The sequence below is a fragment of the Rhamphochromis longiceps genome, linkage group LG3, assembly GCF_057381845.1.
Source record: "Rhamphochromis longiceps isolate RC_006_pf linkage group LG3, R_longiceps_female_GT1.1, whole genome shotgun sequence".
Taxonomy (NCBI): domain Eukaryota; kingdom Metazoa; phylum Chordata; class Actinopteri; order Cichliformes; family Cichlidae; genus Rhamphochromis; species Rhamphochromis longiceps.
Genome location: NC_140559.1, coordinates 53,141,154 through 53,162,762, shown reverse-complemented (window position 1 = coordinate 53,162,762; position 21,609 = coordinate 53,141,154). Strand labels below are relative to the sequence as shown.

The following is a 21,609-nucleotide window of genomic DNA, read 5'->3' as shown; positions in this document are numbered from 1 at the left end:
ACTGTTTTGTCACCCTCAGCTCAGAAGAAACCCTCACATCTTCCCATCTCGTGTGCCCGCCGTCCTCTTACGGTATCTCTCAGGAGTTAAAATGCACAGCGTGTCTGACACAAACCAGCCACCGTTTTAACTGTCACCAGAGCAACCGGACAACAGAATTAAAGCAGAGATGGAGAAAGGAAGGAAGAAAGTAAGAAAGGACGTCTTTGTGCTTCTCTTACTTTTTTTTTTTTTTTTTAGGCTGGGCTTTAATGGTGTGATTAAGTGGCTGGAAACCGACAGAAACAACAAAAACAGAGCGTGGCAGCAGGAGAGAAGCGGAGGATGAGGTCAGACTGCGTCGCTGTCCTGTTTTGGTCCAGAACAGAAAAGTCTTTTAAGCGTCTGATTGGCTCCTGGCAGGACAAGGAGAGCGGGGTGGTAATCGAGAAACTTGTTTAAAGAAGTGACTTTGAAGAAATCGTTTAAATTTGTAGAGCCACTTTTATTATTAGTTATATTTACAGAGAGCACAGCTTTTTTGGACACATACACACACATACTTATTACACTGCGGAGGACTGATTAGTTTCATATTTAGTTTGTGAAAACACAGAAATATACAGGATTTTACCAAATGTTAAACTTGTGCAGGAAGTTGTGATTTAACGGCCACAAGATTGTTTCTGATTCTGAAGCCGTCTTAACAGTTCCACTTTTCAGGCTTCACTAAATCAGCTGCTTTTTTTTGTCCTTTTTTTTTTTTAAAACAGCAGCTCTTCCAGTGCGACCACATCTCATATTAGTGTCCTGGCCTGAAAAAATTCATCTTCCCACTTTGGTGAGATTTGAGAGAATATATCAGCCCGGAAAACACAAACAGAAAATGACTGGTTCCTTTTGGTTTATCCCTCGTCTCACTGTCAAACAATGACTTGTGTCCGTCACGCATTTCAAAGAAACGGAGAAAGCAGCAGTGCAAAAAAACATGTTCTTCGGTCACTTCGCAGCCACAGCGGATGAGAAAAGAAGAGCCAAGCCACTCTCCCAGCGTCTTCAAGTCAAGCCCGTAAGCAGAGACTCTTGTTGGCACATCCATTCGGCTCCTTTATGTGTGCGTGTGTTCGTTCAAATGAAGTGGCTGGCTTTGACCACACTGTGGCTTGGGTACGCCAATTATGGGTTTGACCAGGCAAACACTCACTCTCTCTTTCTGGAACACACACAAGCGCAGGGTGGCCCTGCTATAGCTGCACAGCATGTTTCAAAAAATACAGCCATGTTGTGGTTTTCTCGTGGCTGTGAGCTAATCCGCTGTCTCAAATCATTATTCCAGTCTGCCGCCGGAAGAAATGCGAAATGCACTCAGTCCTTTGGAAAAGCCCGCAGGCACTGACCAAAAATTTGTCTTTCAGCGTCATCTTACCTCTTTGAAAAAAGCAATTCGTGTCAAATATCTCCCAGGTTGTCATAAATGATATCGGGTGCTCTCAGCCGTGCTTGTTGGTGCTGGCTGTACCACATAGCAGTAGCTGGAGCCTTAGATTTTGATACTTTGCTGTACACCACTTTCCCCCTGTCTCCACTATCACCACCACCCCAAATGTTGTTGTTGTTGTTGTTCACGTTATTGGCGGGACCTCCATGTTTTCCAGGGGGCAGAGGAACTGGCTCCTTACGAGTGAAACCACCCCTGCCTGGCTTGGGAGCGGTAAGGGGCTTGGGGAACCGCGGCGTCGGAGGCTGTGGCGTGCCACGGCCCTGGCCAAACTGGGGAGGGGATTGTCTCTGAGGCTGCTTCCCCTCCTGTCCTGATGGGGTCACCGTCTCCTCTTGTCTCCTCTGGCTGTGAGGCTCCGCGTGAGCTTTGTCATAAAAAAGCATTCCTAAGCTAGCGGGTATGCTTCCTTTTGCACGACCCTCTGGTTCGTCATATATGTGCTCCTGGGAAGAGGCGGGAGGTGACGGAGCTCCTTCTGCGTTACCTCCCGGGGGTCGCCTGCTATTGTTCACCGCCCGTCCTCCCCCTCGTCCTTTCCCTACACCCCCGTTTAGACTCAGTGCGTTCAGATCCATAGTGATCTGATCGTACACATGCGAGTACAGATCTGGGTGCTTCCTGTGGTTACTGCCTGACGGGTGATCCCCTTGGACGCCCGCTCCCACGGAATCGTCGCCTACTGGTCGTTGGCGTGGAGTGGGCACTGGAGCGGTGGCTGTGGATGGGCTGCTGGTTTGGTTCTGAGCCTTGATGCTGTCCACCGGGTCAGAATAGAGACAATCAGCGATTTGCAGAGGCAAACGGACTGAATCAGCTGGTTCAGAATAAAGGCCTGCGCTTTCATCAGATAAGGACACACCTTTGCCCACATGTCCTTTGGGAGACCGCGGAGGTGTCCCTGCACCTCCCAACATCCCTGGAGGCTCTGGTAAACTCCTCCCTTTAAGTCCCGTTCCACCTCCTTGCACCCGTCCTCCGTCTCCTCCGTCTCTCTTTCCGAGCACGCCGTCAGCCGAGCCTGGTTTGCTCCCGCCCGAATCCCCGTCGGCCTCGCGACTGCTGCAGCTGCTGCTGTCGCCGCTTCCCGTCGCCATGCTGGCAGAAATGGTATTGCGGAGATGTTGAAGCGATGCTGAGCAGTCTGATTCAGAGTTCAAAGGGCTGCTGAGGCGGCGCTCTTCAGCTAGAGCTTTCTGTGACTGGATCGCCTGGTCGACCAGTATGAAGATCTCGTTCCCTTGTTTGGTCTCAAAGGTGAAGGTGCCAGGGCCCGAGTCGCACCGTCGGCCCGCCTCGAATGAAAACATGACCTGGAAAAAGAAGAGAAAAAAAAAAGGTTAATTGGGTTTCATCCAAAATTTAGAGTTAAGTGTGTCTGTTACAGAAGGGATTGAACAAATTTCAAAATGAAACAGAAGCAACAGAAGCTAGTCGCACAAGTCCCAGCACTTCCTTTTTCCAGTGAACTTCGCTTCATTTTCAAGTTTTCTGATTAGATCTGAATAATAAATTTACTTCCAAATTCTAACTGAGGCAGAAAGTTGAAAGTCATTATCTGTTTCCCTTCCAACCTGCACCAGCGATGGCATCAATACTTAAACATAAACATCATGAGTAGACAAACTAAACAGCCTCTTTTAAAGGTCATCTGCTAATTTTAAGTCCTGATCTTGAGCTTTAAAGCATCTAAGTGACACAAAACAACCACAGAGAGTCGGACCTTAAATATATTTAGTAACGCTGAGGCTCAAACCACATATATACACGCTGTCATTGTTTTCACTTCCTACGTATAATCAGTCGTGCGCCGTGCGTTTAAACTTAGGACAACACACATCCTTTCCAAGTTTGTCAGAGATCAACACGTTTTGATGACCTGAGGAGATTTTAGCCATTTCTCTGTTGCTCTGATCGTTTTTCTGCCTATCAGAGACATATCTCACTCACCCTGTCCCTGCCGTATCTCCTCAGCAGCTTGTAGGGCCACACCAGAACCTGCCTCTTGGTCTTTGGCTCCTTCAAGATCAAAACATCGCTTTCAGCTTTCAGCCAGTAGTTGCCCGCGAGCCCACAACGCTCTGAGGCCTCGGTCCGTTGAATGGTTACCCAGAACTCGTTCACTGCAACAAAATGAGAGCAATTTTTTTCATAAATCTTCTAGAAAATATCTGGCTGGATTAGATTAACCCCTGAGCCCAAAAGACTGGACTGCTTTGTGACTTACCCTCCTCTCTGGAGTAGTAGATGAGGTTCTCGGCCATCTGCAGGTCCTGGGGTCCTCCATTAGAGTCTACAGCACCGCTGGTACTGCTGCCACTTCCGCCCTGTTGGTCACATAAACACAACAGACAACCAGACACTGAATTAGGATACTCACAGCATGTACACATAAACATATGTAAGCTATGTGTTGCCGAGGGTTTCTTCCCTTTTAAAAGGGAGTTTTTTCTTCCTATTGTCGCCAAGTGCTTGGTCATAGTGAGTTGCTTGACTGTCTGGTTTTTCTCGTCTTATTGCAGGGTTTTTACCCAACAATGTAAAGCACCTTGAGGCGGCTATTGTTGTAATTTGGTGCTATATAAATAAAACGGAATTTCATAAAAACACAGCAGACGTGAAGGACCAAGTAAAAAGAGTGAGAAGAGAAAAGAGTAAAGCGTTAGAGAGGCTGAGTGTGCAGTCTTCCTCCTGGAAACTCCCTCTGGCTTCCTTTCTGCAAATATCTGCTACGTTCATGTTTGTGTATATGTGTGTAGGCGCTCACATGGTGCAAGCTGTGGCCTACATAGACACTCCAAGGGCATGTGGGAAAATCTGGAAGACTCACGCACAAACAAAAAGAAAAGTCCACATTGCAGTCGATACTGAATTGCACTAAATCCGCTTTTTCATTAAATTTGTGCAAATATTTGTCGTCACGTTTAGGCTTGTACACTACAGAGCAGAGAAGCTAGGTGCAAAGAAACATATTGTAGATACAACAAGAGATAAAGACATTAAACACACACACAGGAAGCCTTAAAAAACACACACACATCCACCCTGGTATTAGTCACACACTGCAAACTCTGCTTCCTATAGCAAACCGAGCATCAGCCTACGGCGCTGAAAAATAAAGCCGGCGGAGAAGTGCGAAAATCGACAACTTTCTAACGTCCACATGAGGCTGGTTACTAAAGTGAGTCGGTCCCCCATAGGCGCCCATGCTAAAATGACCAAGTTCATTTAAGACAAATGAAACGTTTGAGGCCTGCAACAAAAAGGTGTTGGAGGTTAGGTGACTTCAAAGCCGCTTATAGGAATGACTGAGCTTTTGACTATAACACCTGTATGGTTAGTCAAGTCCAGTATTTTATTTGTATATTACTTAGTACTAATTAGCAGGTGTACAAGTCTTTAAAAACTATAAAAAATACCTGAAATGCAATGTCACACATGGTATCCATCCAATCCTTGGCAACGGCCTTTTCTGCTGAAAACACGTGCATCTTATCGTTTGTTTCCACACAAAACGCTGCCATGTTGTCTTTGGGGCAGCTCTCTGTCAGTGCAGGCAGGATGGAAATGCACTCGGACAAGCGAATGATCTTCTTGTCCAGCTTCCTGGTCTTCTCATTGGACCCGCCTACGGAGCCTCCGCCACCTCCACCTCCACCACCAGGAGCGTCGAAGAACTCGAGGCGGGCGATGCCATTTTGGCTGGCAGGGTAGAGGACGAACCAGTTCTTCTTCCATTTCTGTGGAAGTAACGAGAAAAATCATTAAACATTATTGTAGCTAAAACCGAGAGAAGCGTTTTAGCACCTTTCACCTGCTTATTTGCAGTGACAAAGAGGGAAGCTGCAGAGTACCCTCTGATAGAGTATGTCACAAAAAACTTGGTTGAAGGGTGTTTCTCACTTTTTTTTAATTTTCATTTACTGATGGTTATAAATGCTGACACAGAGACTGGGAAATATGGGTCTAAAATACTGACCCACTAATAAATCAGGTCAGCCAAAGAGCTGATTAGGCTGCTGTACACTCTGACCATGCATTTCTTGCATTAGTTGTGAAGACCAAATCAGTAGTAACAGGAAACTTTGACAAATATTGCCATGTGGACAGAAGCATGACTCCAAATGCAAATTGTCATCACTGCAAAACATGTGAGGAGGTTACACATTCTTAGGTTAGGTCATATTTCAAGTACAGGGTGTGTAATATTTACTTTCTTCTGAACATTTCTGTCGTAGTTTTTATTTTTTAAGTTTTACTGACATTGTTCACTTTACAGTACAAGTCTTTAGAAACACAAGTTTGTTCCCACCCCCATTCTCTGCGGCCTGCTGGAGCGGGAGGGCTAGTTGGAGTTGGCCGTCCGACTGCGGTCTGGAGTGTGGGGCCTCCCTGCTGCTACGGAGTCGGGGTGGTCTGCCTCTCCCCACCGCAGGGAAAAGGGTAACACCACCTGGGTCTGGGTGCAGTTCCCCCCTCCAGGAGCAAGGGTACCTAGACCCGGTTTGTAGAGTACGCTTGGGGAGTGTGATCGTGTGTACAGCGTCTCTTTATGTCTGTCTCCACGTTGGTTGAGTGTGGAGTGAGTGCATATGAGAGCATGAGGGTGGGAATGGATGTTTGTGTCTGTGTGTGCCTGTATGTCTGTGTCTATATGTCAGGTTGGGTATCAGATGCCACCTCTCTGGGGACATCTCAGGCCCTCCAAGGTTTGGAGGCCTATCTCCACCCACCACCACTTCCCCTGCCGGTGGCGGACTCCCTCAGGTGTCGGTGCGTTGGTGGTTCTTTGTGTCTGGGGGTGGGCGTCCAGGTACACACCGGCTCACTCCTTGGCGGCCGCTTATCGGGGCCTGGAGCCTGGGGCTCGCTCGGGCCCCTTCGGGGGTGGGGTGCCCCCGGCCTCTCGGCCTGGGGCTCGGTCACTCAGGCACAGCTGGCGGCCAGCGGAGCTCACGGGCGCGTCACTGCAACTCCCCCTGGCTTCTGCTCCACGGCTGCTGAGTGAGCCCTCATCTGGGACTCTCCTCAGCTCTTACTGGAACAGTGGCGCGGCTGCCCCTCTGTTGGTCTTCCATGGTTTCTTGTGTTCTGGGGGCCTCTGGATGTCTGGAGTTTTGATCTCCTCCATACCTGCTTCACACCCTGGAGGACGGGGCTGTGGCCCCCCCACACTCCCTAGCAGATCGTTACATGGAGAAACCTTTGGAATACAAGCGCGCTGATCCACACAGGTATGCACACGGGTGTTCACTGCTCGTAGACCCAAATTACACCTTTCTTGGCTGCTACTTCGAAGCACATCTGTCCTGCGTGCTGCACAACAACATTGAATATTTAGTATTTACTGCTGTTTACACTTAGCTAGATTAATGCGATGGTGTTGTGTTTAGTATGTTGCTTTGTTTTTTGTTTTTTTTGTCTTTTTTTGCTTGTTTTCTATTCTTCTCTCAACAGGTGATCCAGGAGATTTTTATTTTTTTTCTCCCCCCCTTTCTCACTGTCCCTCTCCCCTTCTGTTTTTCCTTTCCTTCCTCTTTCTTTCTCCCTTTCCTATCTCTCACTCATGTCTGTCCCGTCTGTAACATCTGAAAATAAAATATAATAAATAATAAAAACAAAGATCGACCAAATGGACCAATACGGCAATGCCACGATGATCCATTTGGCAAAGTAAATCCATTGGGTATCCTTGTTGGTCTTCAGACAACAATTCTGATGGCTAAAGAACCAAATGGGACAGGCGAAAAAAAGAAAAGAAACACAAGTTTGTTTTTCATGTAGCGATCAGACAAGTAGGCTGAGTTTAAACTAAATCTGAAAGCTGCCTAAGTGGGTGGGACAGGCTGAAAGGATAGAAAAAGGTGAATTTGAATTGAAACACAAGATATGATTTACATTATGCTGTTAATGTCTGTCGAACGAGCTAAAAGTGTGTGGTTTGATCTGATAGCAGTAGAGGGGAACGCAAAATTGTCCACAAATGATTAAAAACTGATGAAGAGTAAAGTTAAGGTTCAGAAATTCTGAGTCAAAATGAGATTTCCAGGCTGTTCTGTTACTCTACCGCTCTGCTGTCTGAGGCTTAATGTAGGAGGCATGTGGTGATGACTCCAGTGCAGTTTAACTCAAATCTGTTGCACAAGCCATTGTTTCCTTTACATTCAATCAGCAGCAGTTGCAGACCTCAGCATTAGTCATCATTGCTCATACAGAAAAATTATCTTAAAAGCATTTACTCATCTTGAGTTTACACATAGATTAATTTAGTATATTAAGATTAATTTAGTATATTAAAATAATTCTATGAGTTTTTGAGGTTTAACAGTTAGTTCATTTTAATCTAACTACTCCAGCTCTGACTGCATCTGTACATCACTTTAGTTTAAAAATTAACTAAAAATATCTCATTGAGGAGGTTTTGGGTTTACGTGTCTTCTGTGTAAAGAAATGTGCCTGCTTTATCTTTTATCTCCCGGGATAAAAAAAATGACCCGGACAAAATTTGGCGACAGGTTTATCATTTCTACCCCGAGGCCAGCGGTGAGGAAGCAACAGCTAACAAACAAGGACAGCGGCAAACAACGTGGCACGCGATCCGACGCTGAACAATGAGAAGCTCGGCAGGTGTAAAAGAGCCCCGGCGTTCACTGCTGAAAATAGACATGAAGACATGTACGGCTGCATGTAGTCAATGCAGTGTAGACTAAAGTAGTGTTTGTCATGAAGCTGATAACTTATTTTATTTAGAAAATTCCTCCAAGCTTTTTACTCTTAAGTCATATGTGGACATTTCTCCTGAAAAAGATGTGTTTCCCCTTCAATCACTCAGCGAGGCCTGACAGCCAGACAGCTGAGTTTGTAACAGGAAGGTCAGGGGTAAAGTCCTTCGACCAGCAGGGAAAATCCAGCGAACAGAAGTAAATGAGAAATATGAATATTACAACGGCAGGAAAGGTTCTACTTCACTGATAAGAAGCGAAAACATTATTTAGTACGTCAGAAAATTAAAGCCCAAAGAACCTGAAAGCTGAGTGGAACAGCAGCCACAGCCCAGTGTGTGACTTTTGACATCGATTTAAAGGGTTAAAGCTTTTTAAAGAAAAGTGGTATTATGACATGATATATACAACTTAACAAAAATACTTTATCACGGCACATTCATTTGTCATGTTGGGAGACACACAAGGGTTAAAACCATTTACAGTGGCTTCATGCCATTCAGCTGTCTTCCATAGAAGTGTGAGAGTGAGTCAACGGGAATTATAACAGGATCCAGAAGCTAAAGAGATTCGAAGGAATTCAGCCAGCTTCTATTTTACTTACACCTGCTTTTCCTACTGACACATTAAAGACCTTTAAAGCTAAATCGCTATAGCTAGTTATTATTTATCGTTTCTCTTTCTAGTCTTCTCATATTCTGAGTGTCTTGACCAAGCAGCAAGTAGGAAAAACATAGTTTCCATTTGCCAAATATGTAATCAGCTCTATTCTGACGATAATTTAGCTTTATTTTGAACTTGTGTGGATTAGCAAACAAAGAAAAGGACTTGTTGGCTTGGAGATCTCCTAGCTATCCAAAACCTGCTAAAACAGTTGGTATAGCATATCATATTGTCTTGAAATGAAACCAGTATAGTTTTACATGATATAAGTTTACGTTTATGTAGCATGCACAGATATGTCTGACACTAAGGGTAATAAAGGAGCTACTTTAACTAACTTCAACAAGAAAACTGCTTCAGCTGAAGGCGGAAACAACAAATTGAGGCAAAAAGTCACCATCAAGCACAAACAAGCTACGGAGGCATGCAAGGAGGAGATATAGAGCCAGCTGATGTGTGGGCCGAAGTAATTAACTCAACTGAACATCGCTGGAGCGCTTGCTAGCTGCACTCTATACGACAGGAAAAGCAAACGATGGATGGAAACTCCTGATGTGGTCACAGTGAGGAAAAGGAAGACTTAAATCAGCAGGTTAAAAAACTCGACCCGAGATATTTTTATTTTACTCTACATTTGACTTCTGTTGTGTCACTACTGTTGCTCCCCAACGCTGAAGCTTCTGTTACCTTGTTACAATAGATTCACGCTTTGAATTAGTTAGACAGCAGCTCACACAAGCTGGATGCCGTCCTTCACTTGATTTTGCTGCCTGCAAGCTGGGAACATCAATAAAACACTGTTAAATATTATTTTTCTTTATCGTCAGAAACATTTTAGTAAATTCCATTTAAATATTGTTATTTTATTATATTGTTATCATTTTGACTCTACAGAGCCCAGGCCAGCAGACTAGCCCAGCAGTCAGATTGATGTAAATCATGAAATACTCATTTGCATGTCAGCTAAGAAATTTGTCAACTCCAGCTTGTGGATTCTTTGGGATTCGTTGATTAGACTGTAATAGACAGTCTTTGGATGCTATACTTAAGGAAATGTAGTGGAAATGCTTGTTAGGACCGGTAAAAGCTCTCAAAGCGGTAGGTGCTGCATCTAAATATTTGTATATAACATACTGGCGAAGTACACTTAACTGTAACTGACAAATAAAGGACTAATAGGATAAAGAAGAAGAAATAAAATAGAGCACCTCATGTAAAATGAAGTACTTCCTAACTGTACGTCAGTAAATGCTCTGCCCGTATTTACTGTCAACCATCAGTACTGCCGTACTGAATAAGCCCTAACAGCTTTTTCATTATCATCCGCTGCATGAAAATCATCAACGTGTGACTCAGTATGTAAAGGTGGAATTATGATATTTGCATGATGCTTCAGATACAGCTATAGCAACAGGGTTTGTGTATATCTACAACCTACAGGGTCCTTAGTTGGTCTTTCTGAGGTTTCCTGTAAAAGCTGAGCTGGATAACCTCTGAAGGCCTTGAGGTAAATGTGTTCATAATAAATGTCTTAATATCCCTGTCAAATGCAGCCATAAAAGAGGTCCCCGCATTAAATAAGACAGCTTTACCAAAGTCCTTCACGCACACACACCGACACACACTGCAGCCTTTAAAATGAACTGCCAAAACAGACAGGAAATGTGTGGGATTGTCATTACTGAGGATCCTCTTTGCTTCCTTCATCTGAATCCTGGTCTGTGTCAGTGTATATATGTTTGCTTGTGTGTGGGTCTGTGTGAGAATGCCCAACTGTTTGCCGTGGACCATACAAGCGAATGCACGCACGCAGACCGCGATCAGCCCTTCTTACAATGTGATGTAATTCAGTGGTATACATGAAAAGGATGTGAGACTTTAAAGCATGTGCGGGTGTGCGACTGTGTGTGCATTATGTCTGTCTGTGAAACAGCTGCTCCATATAAGGCAACCGGCCGTTATCAGCCGCTATTACACATAGTGGAAATTATGCAAAAGAGATGTATTTGAGCGAAGGAGCGAAACTTCCTCAGTGATGTCCTGTCTGTTTGCAAGAGCTGGAAGAATCGAAGAGAAGCACATGGCCCATACTTCATGACTGACTACCACTTTAGGGTAGTATAAGAAATATAATAATATATAATATATAATAATAATAATATAATTCTTCTTCTTTCCTTCAGGTAGCTGTGCACTGAACATAATGGTGAAAAAAATAATGAATTTTGCACTTCTTACACATATTCAACTCTTTGTTTGTTTATATGCCACAGATTCCACTGTGTTTCCAGTCAGGATTACAAAACTTTGGGTTTCATTTGCTTGTCCTTCCAACTGTCATTACAATAAGTGTTTGCATACAGACAGATGCTTTCAGGCAGGTAGATATACATTTAACCAGTCTGTCGCTGCGTGAACACGTGATGCTCTTTGTCTGTAATAAACCAGTGTAATAACCCACTCCACCATCCTCTTACTGGCCACAGACAGACCTCAGTGGCACATGCAAGGCCAGTGTGTGTGTGTGTGTGTGTGTGTGTGTGTGTGTGTGTGTGTGTTTCTTTAAGCATAAAAGTTTGTCTGTATCATGCCGTGTGTTGTTGGTAATATGCACTAAAAGGAATCTGGTGGAAAACAGAGGGCTCTCTGTTTATGTGTGACTTTATGTAAAAGGTAGACAAACGAGGAGGACGTTTTATAAGAGAAAAGGAGATGGCCAACTGCTCTGACCACAGGTCTGCTGCCCTAACCTCAGTCCTCTGTGGTGTCTATAAACTCAAGCTTTTCTCAACTGTTTGCAGATTCTCTCGACCCAAAAACCAAACGTGAATCACAATGAGCTCAGATTTGAGTGAAACTAATGTGAGACAATAACATTTGAGCAAACCGCAATAACTGCCTGTTCGGTTCATTTACGCTTTCCGTTACTCGCTCCCAAACGATCTGCTGATTTGACTCAAATTATATTCGCGCTACTACACGGTGAGGCTGGTACCATTGTGCACACGCCGTATGGAAAAACAGCTATGTGTGGAGTGGAGATTTTAAGGGCAATAGTAATGTCTGTGAAATCAGGTAACACAGGTAAGAGGTCGCTCTCAGCGCCAACGCGGTTTTCAACAATGACGTCGTCGCAAAATGTGGAAGTTGAGGTCTAAGTTTAGCCAAATCGACCAGCAGATCCAATAGGAACAGGCACTCTGGCTACCGATTAATCCTCAGAGAAATTTTATGATCATCATTTGGTCTGTAAATGTCAAGAAATATTACAAGCAGTTAAAAAGATCAAACAGAAAATCTAAAGATCCTGGAACCAGTGGATTTGTTGGAATTGCTGCATAAAAAAGGACTTATTATTAACAAATTTCTGGTGACCAGTTAACTCATCATTATCTTAGCATTAACTATCAGATAAAACAACAACTCTCAAATACTTTCACTTCAAACCAACAAGTATTCCCTGGAAAGCTGGAAACATTGGATTTTTTGGTCTGTGCTTCAATCCTTCGCATCAGCGATGACATGTTACTCAAGTCGCTCCTGACAGGGATGGCTACCAGCTTTCATGACAGCTCAACCATCACCAACGTGTGCAAACATGCGAATGAGGTCCTTATTAAGACGCTGAATGTTCAGTTCTGTTTCAGCGAGCACGTGCAGCATCGGCTTTACATTAACAAATGACAAATTCTGCGAAATGTGAAGACTTTCTGAAATCTATGTCTCGGAGGAAGTCTGTCAAATATGATAAATCATTTCCAGCCGCAAGAGTACCGAATTTCTGATGCGCAGAGTCAGAAAGTTAGACTGTTAGTAAACGCTAGCTTGAACTGGCCAAATATGTGCCACATTTGTGCGTGCCTAAATGTTCATACAGTAAACTGTTTAGCTTACTTTTATTACAAAATTAAAAAGCTTTACTGTAATATCGTAGTCCATGACAAAGTTCATTTATATGGTAGTTTTAGTCAAAAGACAAAAAGGGTAGTTCTGTTTTCAAGTATTCGTATTTTTAGGGGTGGTAACAATTCTGAAAACGTCACTGTGCTGTAACACGATACCTGTACAGAAGTATTAATGCTTACTGAAGCATGATGACCTGTTGACTAAAGGCGACAAAGGGGGGGAAAGTGCACCGGAAATAAATCAGTATAATGACGTTGAGCTTTTCTCTGTGTTCTAACCGAGTGATCGGGAGAGTGACAAAAGATTTTAGTTTGGGGGGGTTTTATGCCAAGATATGAACCAAACTCCCTGAAGTACTGTTGTGCCTGTAGATGTTGAATGGGAACGAGGACTTGATAAGAACAGGGAATGATAAGCACAATGACCCTACCCCAACATTAAAATGTACGCAAAGAAATTGCTCCCACTGTCTTCCAGTGTAAAGTGCAGTAAATGTTTTGTAAATTTCTCTAAAATTTACAGAACTAACACTTTAAAATACTCACAGTTACAGAGTTCGGTCCAAACATATCAGGTATTTGTAAAACCAGGAGGACATGAAAGTAAATCATTATGCAAAGAGGGGAAAATATCAAATCTAATGCATCGATGGGGATTTTCAATACTGCCATCATGATCCTTTGTACTATTCTTGCAGACTATTCAAGGAAAACTGCACACCTTCCTGTATGCTACTTCCACAAACTACAAATGATTTGTTGTTTCTTTTCCGAGAAATGTGATGTAGCTACTGAGGTGCTACCTGCAAATACAGACAATCTGACACACAAACCCATTAATCCACCGCGAGGACCTTCAGACATGAATCACTGTTGGATAAATGTAGTTGCCTGACACACCCCGTCTGTTCAAGTGGCAGCTAGCTCCTGGCTTTAGAGCTGCACCGTCATGCCCACACCTGCACTCTTTAAACTCAAAGCTTTGTGCAGCTCCACCATGAAAGTGGACTGCAATCTGCAGGTCCAAGATTTATAAATCCAAATATTTATCTCAAACATGGTTTTCCAATAAACCATATTTACAGTGTACATAAAGGTGCATCACCCCAAATATTTGCCCTGTTTTACACCTCTGCATTGCTCAAATGTGCTTCTGATTGGTTAAAACAGAGCAATATGCCATATTTTGGATCCTATGAATACCGCTGTGACACAGAGTGGCATCAAAGGAAAAGCAGAAATATTTGTCTCGTGGGTAAGTTATAGAAGGATGATGCGCATTCTGGTTATCTTGCGGATGTGGGCTACTTCTGGTAAAGACTTGGCACTGATGATAAAATGAATGAATACCAAACAAAAATCATTGTGTGACCTATTTTGTTTCAACCAGATCAGCAAATGGGGCGCCATCGCAGTGCCATCACAGCATCTACAACACTGGTCAAACAAAAGTGCCCACAGTGGGCCAGATCTGCAGAGTTATCTCTAATTTAATTTTACCCATCACAAGGAGCCAGCCTGTGGAAGCAGCTGTTCTCTGTGAAGACGTTTTTTTCTGAAGTTGACAGAAAAAAACCCTCAGATGATAACAGGGGCTATCAGCATCTTTCAGCTTCAAACAAAATACTTTTGTTTGTTTGTTTGTTTGTTTCAATCCTTTATCTCTAGCACGTATTTACCATATAGGACAAAAACATTAACAAGTTAATTTAATCAGTGAAATAAACAGCTGATTAGATAATAGCTAAATATAAAATGCGGTCTACGGTCTACTTAATGTTTGACAAGAAGAACAGAGCGAAACAGAAACTTGGGTTGGACGCTGCCACTTCACTCTTAAGTCACATTTTCCGACCATACACGTGGGAACGTCCTACCCTGTCCACTGACAGCTCGAACGATTGCATAATTCACCCACCAAACCTCGCACTCGTTTCAACACTTTCAGATCAGCCAGCATTTTGCTTCCTGTTCTATTCTGCTCAATTTTGATACTTTCTTTATACCCTTCAGGGTACTTCTGGTCTTCGGTCCTCGACACTGTAAAAGACAACGCCTCACTTTTGAAAATGGAAAGATTTAGGTCTGATCACGCTCTATTGAAAACAGCCTATAAAAAGGCATTGAAACTATGTTTTGGGCGTATGAATATGCATTGTGAAGTGTTGATTCCAGGGCAGGAAATGGAGCCAGAATGTTTTGTTGGTCCATGTCATATGACCACAGAGAAACGGAGAGACAAAGACCCTCTTACAAATCTTAAAGAGTAACCCAGCTCCTATGCAGTGGTGCTCTGAGGCCGAGCGCTGACACCAGCATGCACACAAAAACACACAGGTAGCTGTGCTGCTTGTGTGTGGCTGCGAGATGACACAAAGTCTGCATGCTGACAGCGAGTTTAAATGGTGTAAACAGCAAGTACAGACAGCTGAGCTGAAGTGAAAGTAAAGACTGCCGTCTTTGTAGAAAATAGATTTGGTTTCCGACTCTACTTTAATGGTTTAACACACTTTTATCATGAGTTGTTGTGGAAAGTCACATAAAGCTTGTCACTAACACGCACACACAACCAAACTTCCCTTCCTGACAGTACTCAGGGAGCTTGAGTTCACTTTAGTTTCATGTGTTCTTGCATTTAGCCCAGAGATAAATTTGCATGCACACAGATGCACATCACCTTTACTCTAAACCACCACACCAAAAAAAGGCCAGATCACTGAAGGCACAGCCACTGACTTCCTCCTTCTGCAGGTACAGTAGCATTATCTTTGAAGCCACTGGCCTGTAATTGCACCAGTGCTCTGTTTACTTGCCACGAGGTACAAAAAAAACCATCTGTCTGGTGGAGGTACAAAGTTAACATCACTTAGTTGTGATTTTTTAAAAATCAAAATATGACAACATAATGCTGTCACGAGCAGTTTTAGTGCCTCTTTCTTCCCCTAAAAGGCTTTATTTGCTTCTCAATAATGAGCAGCAGCTATCCACAAAACTGGCTGAGTATAGAGTGGAGTTTGTGTGGTTGCACGGATCTGTCATTCTTTTTAGTGACCCTGAATAAATTACATGGAATATTATCTGCTGAGATAAGAGAGAGAAGTTATGGCTTGTTTATTACAGGCTCTTATTAAAGTACCACCACTTCGTTTCATTTGCCTGTAATATAACACTGGCTGTGGCTACACGCACTTCCTTTATTTCTGTGAACGCAACATTTTATCAATAAAAGCAGCGTTTTTTCTTTTCTTTTCTATTCCTGGGTCTTACCTTTCCAAACTTTTGGTGTTGCACATAAAGCTGTCCCTCCTTAACGTGGGTGTCCATGCCCCCCAAAAACGCTAAAGCCCGCCGTCCTCCACAAAGATGAAACTGGACTTGAACTTGACAGAAGAAAATCACCTTTTTTTTTCTTCTTTCACCCCCTCAACAACTTCTCTCTTCTCTCACTTCCGCTCCACAGGCCTTAAACCGTGTTTATCGCGACGCTCGCGCGCATGTAACAGTGTCATGGTGATACTAGAAGAAGAAAAAGTTCCAAACTGTCACCGAGAAGTCCTCACAAACTTAATGTCCAAATGTTGTCGGCTGCTTTGACTATCTGTCGCTTCTCACTCCTCCTGTAGAAATGGACCAATGAAAAGCCGCGCTTATACGACAACGCGTCACTTCCGGGTATCGGTTTCACAATAAAAGCGCTGAATAATGTCTTTTGACTTCATGCGTATGGTTGCAAAAACCACAAGAGAAGTTTGCTGTAGTTGTGTGTAGCTTCTCCAGCGGGTGGAAAATGTTCCAAAGATATTTAGATAATTAAATATAGACAATTTATGTTGGTGGTGGGGGGAATTTTTTGTATTTGTTTTTTTTGTATTTGTTTGTTTTTGCACTTAAAAGTGTGGAAATTGTTTGAGAACAGCCTGCTGAACCCAGTTGTGTCCTTATCAGCTCCCCCCACTGCATTGCATCAAATATTTGTTGAATACTTCATTAGAAGTGTAAATGATTATTGTTTTTAAATTAAAACAGTTTTATTTTAGTATACACACGGCAAAGTAAAACAAACGAGCTGAACTCCTATGACAGAAGGCTTTACTGAAAATCTTGCTGTCATATCAGTTCACAATGTGCTTTATGTTGATCGTGAATTTGAAACCGACGAGTCTCCGGAATGGGGAAATGTTTATTCTAGGATCCTCTAAAAGTGATATCCACCAGCCCCCCAAAAAAGAAACTCTAGTCAGGAAATTTCACTTCTCAATTTATGAGCTTTCTCTGTAAAACATGGAAGATCAACATTACCCATGAAGAATCATTATTCATGGAAGTGTGAAAAACACGGGGGATATTTATACATGCTTTCTTACTTGGGGGAAAAAATGAGTTTTACTGTTAAACTGAGTTTTTTCGCCCGTAGCGCACGTTTATTTTGAAATAATAAGTAACAACCGGTATTGTATTAAATGCGTTATACTTGTCGCAACTCACTCCCTTCATCTGAAGGAGTGAGCAGCGTGGTACGCGCACGGAGCCGCTCATCTCCTTCTCTCCTCCCACCTCCTCAACCTTGTGTAACATGTGTGATAGAAAGCTTTAGTGGCTCATTAAAAATATGATGAACTCATATGGTGATTGATTAGTTTGGGATGAGTATTTTTGGCAATTACACAAATTTGGGTTTTGGTTCAAAATTAAATCCCATAAAAAGTTCATAAATACATTTACAAGCGACTGTTACTGTTCATTTCAAACCACCCAGCTTTCTGAGAGCTCAAGATTAGCACTTAAAATACTTAAATTACATAAACATCACAGGAATTGTGAGTGATGCAGGCTATGCTGGCAGGAGAAGCTGGCCCCCAAAATTAATGCTTTGCAGATGCCTCCTGCTGGCTTGCAGCGCCCCAGTTTTCAGCCAAATGGCGCTAAATCGCTCAATCGTGATGTTTAAACTATGACTCAGACGCAAAATGGGTTTTTTTGCTGGCTCGTGTTCCTTCACAGGTCAAAAAAAAAACCCTGTACTCCTGCATTGCATCTTATTATTTAAACTTCAGCAGACTGCCTCACATGCTGGCGGAGTGCATATTTTCTTTATGCACTCATTACAGAGGCATGATGCCACTATCAGGCCAATGCAGCTTCTCTCTAATAGTACCGTCCTGTAAGTTATTGCAGGATGCAAACACTCGCGTGTAACTGTTAAAGGGAGATAAGAGCTGTTGCTAAATGTTATTTTTAACGTCTCTGTAGGGAATCTAATTGTAGCGTACATCACGTGTTTGTTCGTGTTCTACCTGATATTGTTTTCGCATCTGTCTCCTTGAAGGCCCCTGGTTTGTTTCGTGATTGTAGCCCTAGGCTGCTGCTGAATTTCTCAAATAGAAAGACATTGCTGCCATCTACTGGTCATTAGTCATAATTACAGGTTGGAGGGCGTTCACCCTCTGCTCTCGCGATATCTGCGCAGTTGCCCGGACCAAAACAGGAATTGAGACATGGAGCGAGTGTTCGGCGGAGTTGAGGGGTGAGAATCAATTAAAATAAGCAGTAAAACTCTTCTAAGTTTATTGTGATGAAGTGTCACGTAAGGCTTGTGTGTATTACAGGCATTTATTCAAGTTTTTAGGTCAATTAGAAAGTGAAGAGTTTTCTTAACGGCTGTGCGCGAGTATGTGTGTCTCGTGATCACTTCTCTTTTGTGGGCTGTTTCTGTCAGTTAAAATGTCATCATTTATTTTTTTTAAAGTATGCTATAAATACGTATTTGTCTAAATGAGGTTTGTGGGGCCTTTTTTGTGGATCTATTTAAATTGTGTGTGTGTTTCTATCAGGGAAGATGCATACAATGGTCTTGTATAGTGATGTCTAGTTGCTTTGGTGGTTAGCAGCTCCGTTCATGTATTTGTCAATTCCTTATTAGGGGAGGAACGCACTCCAAAGCAGTGTTGTTGTCAGGGGATGGGAAGGTGTTGGCAGAGACGGCGGGACCATCCACCAACCACTGGGTGAGCGGAAGTGCTGATGGAGGCAGGTGGAGAAATTTGGAAAGGGGAAAGAGGGGGCAGATGGTGGCCGGATGAGGGGTTTGCACATTAAATAGACTGTCTTTATACTTGTCTTCTGAGTGAATACATTGTTACATTGTGTTATACTGTAGCAAGTTCCATTTATTTTGCAACACTTTTTGTCTCTCACAGCTGGTCGGCGTGGACAAGTGTATCTCAACCATCGACGACATGGTCCAAAGAGCCAAGGTCGAGGCGGGGCTGGATCCAGGCACGCCGTTATACTCCCTGGTCAGTCTGGCTGTGTGCCGGTGCAGGTTGCTGATTGAAATAATGTGAGCCCTAACATCTGATTTGTGTGCATCTGCGTACGCAGGGCATGTCTCTGAGCGGAGGCGAGCAGAAGGATGCCATCGACAGACTCATCGCTCTCATGAAGGAGCGGTTCCCCAGCCTCAGCGAACGTTACTTCATCACCACAGACGCCATCGGTGCCATGGCCACGGCCAGCAATCGAGGTAAGCTGCCATTTTCTGTTCTCGCTTCATACAGCAGCCAGTCCTCAGCAGGAAGACAGAGCTGCCCCAACCATAAATGTGTTCATGTAACAAACACAATGACACTGTCCTACGGTATGATTGTTAAATATTTGACATAACTTGTGTTTAAGAGCTGCTCTTAGCCTAAAATGTTACAGCAGGTTGCAGTTTAATACTTTACTGTTTTAGGTGTGGCTCTATGTATCATCTTTACTGTCTGACCCTGAGCTTTATGGCTTGATGGTATCAGCATATCAGCGTTATCATCAAGATCTTTGTCTTCAGGGGGCATAGTCCTGATATCAGGGACCGGATCAAACTGCAAACTAGTCAATCCTGATGGCTCGCAGATCGGCTGTGGGGGCTGGGGTCACATGATGGGCGATGAGGGATCAGGTAACTATGTCGGAATATGTGAATTATTCATATCTTTATAGATCAGACTGAGCTATCTGTCCATCTTCCCAGCCTTCTGGATAGCTCACCTGGCTGTGAAGACGGTGTTCGACGGCAAAGACAAACTGGTCGCTCCTCCTCACGACACCACGCATGTTAGAAAAGCCATGGAGGAGTACTTCCAGGTCAGAGTCCCAAAAGTTCGGAGAGATGTGTCGACATACACAGCGATACCGTCTAATGGGTAAAACTCTGTTTATCGTAGGTGTCAGATCTGATGGGCATGCTGCCACATCTCTACAGAAACTTCCAGAAGTCTCATTTTGCAGGGTTCTGCAAGAAGGTGGCTGAAGGTAGGAGGGTGTAACTCCCTGGTCTGCTTTGAAATGTGAAAGATTAAGCGGTAAGGTAGAAGTCAGACTTTGTGTGTGTGTGTGTGTGTTAAAGGTGCCGAGGCAGGGGACGCTCTCTGTCGGCATGTGTTTGCTGAAGCTGGACGAGTCCTGGCAAAACATGTAGAAGCAGTCTTACCTGCAGCGCAGGAGGTAACACACCCACACAGTCACGTGCTGTCACCTGTTTGTGATCACGTTTCTCTGAGTCGCGTCTTCTTTTATTTTCCTGACAGCCACTATTGAGCGGCGACCTCGGCCTGCCAATCCTGTGTGTGGGCTCGGTGTGGAAGAGCTGGGAGCTCCTGAAGCCAGGTCAGTGTCTCCATGGACCCTCATCATGAAACCCTTCAACTTATCCACTTCCTCTGCCTGAGTAGCTTCTATCCTGAAGAAGTCTGAGATTCTCCGTCTCTCCCCAGGTTTCACTGAAGTCTTGGATAAACTGGCATCATCTGACAAGCACAAGGGTCATTTCTGCAGCTACAGCCTTCTGATTTTGCAGCGGTCCTCGGCGCTCGGTGGCGCCGGCCTCGGAGCGCAGCATTCAGGTGCTACCATAGCCATGGATTATGCCGCCAATGCCAAAGTCTTCTATCAACACACCTTCAGCAGCAGCGCATGAGAATGAGTTGCAGGAAGACTTGCCGGCCAGTTTTTTAATTTTTAACGTGATTGTTTTGCACTTGATTTTGACACTAAAGAGTCAGATCTCAGTATGCTCATGTTAATTTTATCGTACTGTGCAAAGACTTTTTAATGCTCGTTTGCATTTGTGATTTATAATAAAAATGAGGTTGAATTTATAGAAGATCTTTGCATTGTTGTGGATCATTTTAGACTGATTGATGTGGGCTTTCCTTCATCGTGTTTACCTAAATTTCATCTAGTTTAGTGTCACATTTAGAACACTGAGGCGGGTCACACTTAGAGGCAAACAGCCACACTCACATTCTCACCTACAGCCAATCTAGCATCAACCAACAGCCCAACGGTGTCTTTGGAAGAGAATCTGACTACCCAAGAGAACCCATGCAGACACTGGGAGACCATGCAAGCTCCGCAGAGAGGCCTCTGCACTCTGCACTTCGATGCCAGTGTGTAATTTGAAACTGTTACTATAAACCCAAAACTGAAACTACCACAATGAAAGTGGAACAGGCCAACAAATAACAAACATTTTTTGTGACAGTGCAGATGCAAAACAGCAACCTAGAAGATTTTTTAATATAAAGGTGGAGCATTCCACTTTTTAGGGAGCCGTAGATTTGATCACCTTAACCAGCTCCAACTGCATTTCAACTCCTGAGGACAAATATGTAGCAATAGCAGAAGAAAAGTAAAAAAAAAAAAAAAAAGTACCTAAAACATGACAATAAGTATTAAAAAAAATCATTTCTTACAGTCACATACATTCACATTTGAGCCCCTGAAGCAGGGAGCTGTTTGTACCAATTGGCTGTAATTCCACAGTAGAATTCAGTGGAATAAACAAATTCAATTAAAAACA

At 43.5% G+C, this 21,609-nt stretch overlaps 2 protein-coding genes across 2 annotated transcripts; one reads left to right on the top strand and one right to left on the bottom strand.

Annotated features, from left to right (window-relative positions):
• Positions 1-268: 268 nt before the first annotated feature.
• On the bottom strand, positions 269-16,362 carry dok1b (docking protein 1b). Its single transcript, XM_085400349.1, has 5 exons — positions 16,035-16,362; positions 4,897-5,217; positions 3,705-3,804; positions 3,428-3,600; positions 269-2,790 (listed from the first exon to the last, which is right to left on the bottom strand). The coding sequence occupies exons 1-5, from the start codon at positions 16,089-16,091 to the stop codon at positions 1,429-1,431; spliced, it is 2,013 nt and encodes a 670-aa protein (XP_085256475.1). The 5' UTR covers positions 16,092-16,362; the 3' UTR covers positions 269-1,428.
• Positions 16,363-18,232: 1,870 nt separating this feature from the next.
• nagk (N-acetylglucosamine kinase) lies at positions 18,233-20,904 on the top strand. The gene is made up of 10 exons (XM_085402472.1): positions 18,233-18,291; positions 18,688-18,772; positions 18,965-19,063; positions 19,149-19,290; positions 19,597-19,707; positions 19,780-19,892; positions 19,973-20,060; positions 20,155-20,252; positions 20,336-20,414; positions 20,522-20,904. Exons 1-10 carry the CDS (start codon positions 18,263-18,265, stop codon positions 20,722-20,724), a joined length of 1,047 nt encoding a protein of 348 aa, XP_085258598.1. The 5' UTR covers positions 18,233-18,262; the 3' UTR covers positions 20,725-20,904.
• The last annotated feature ends 705 nt before the right edge of the window (positions 20,905-21,609 follow it).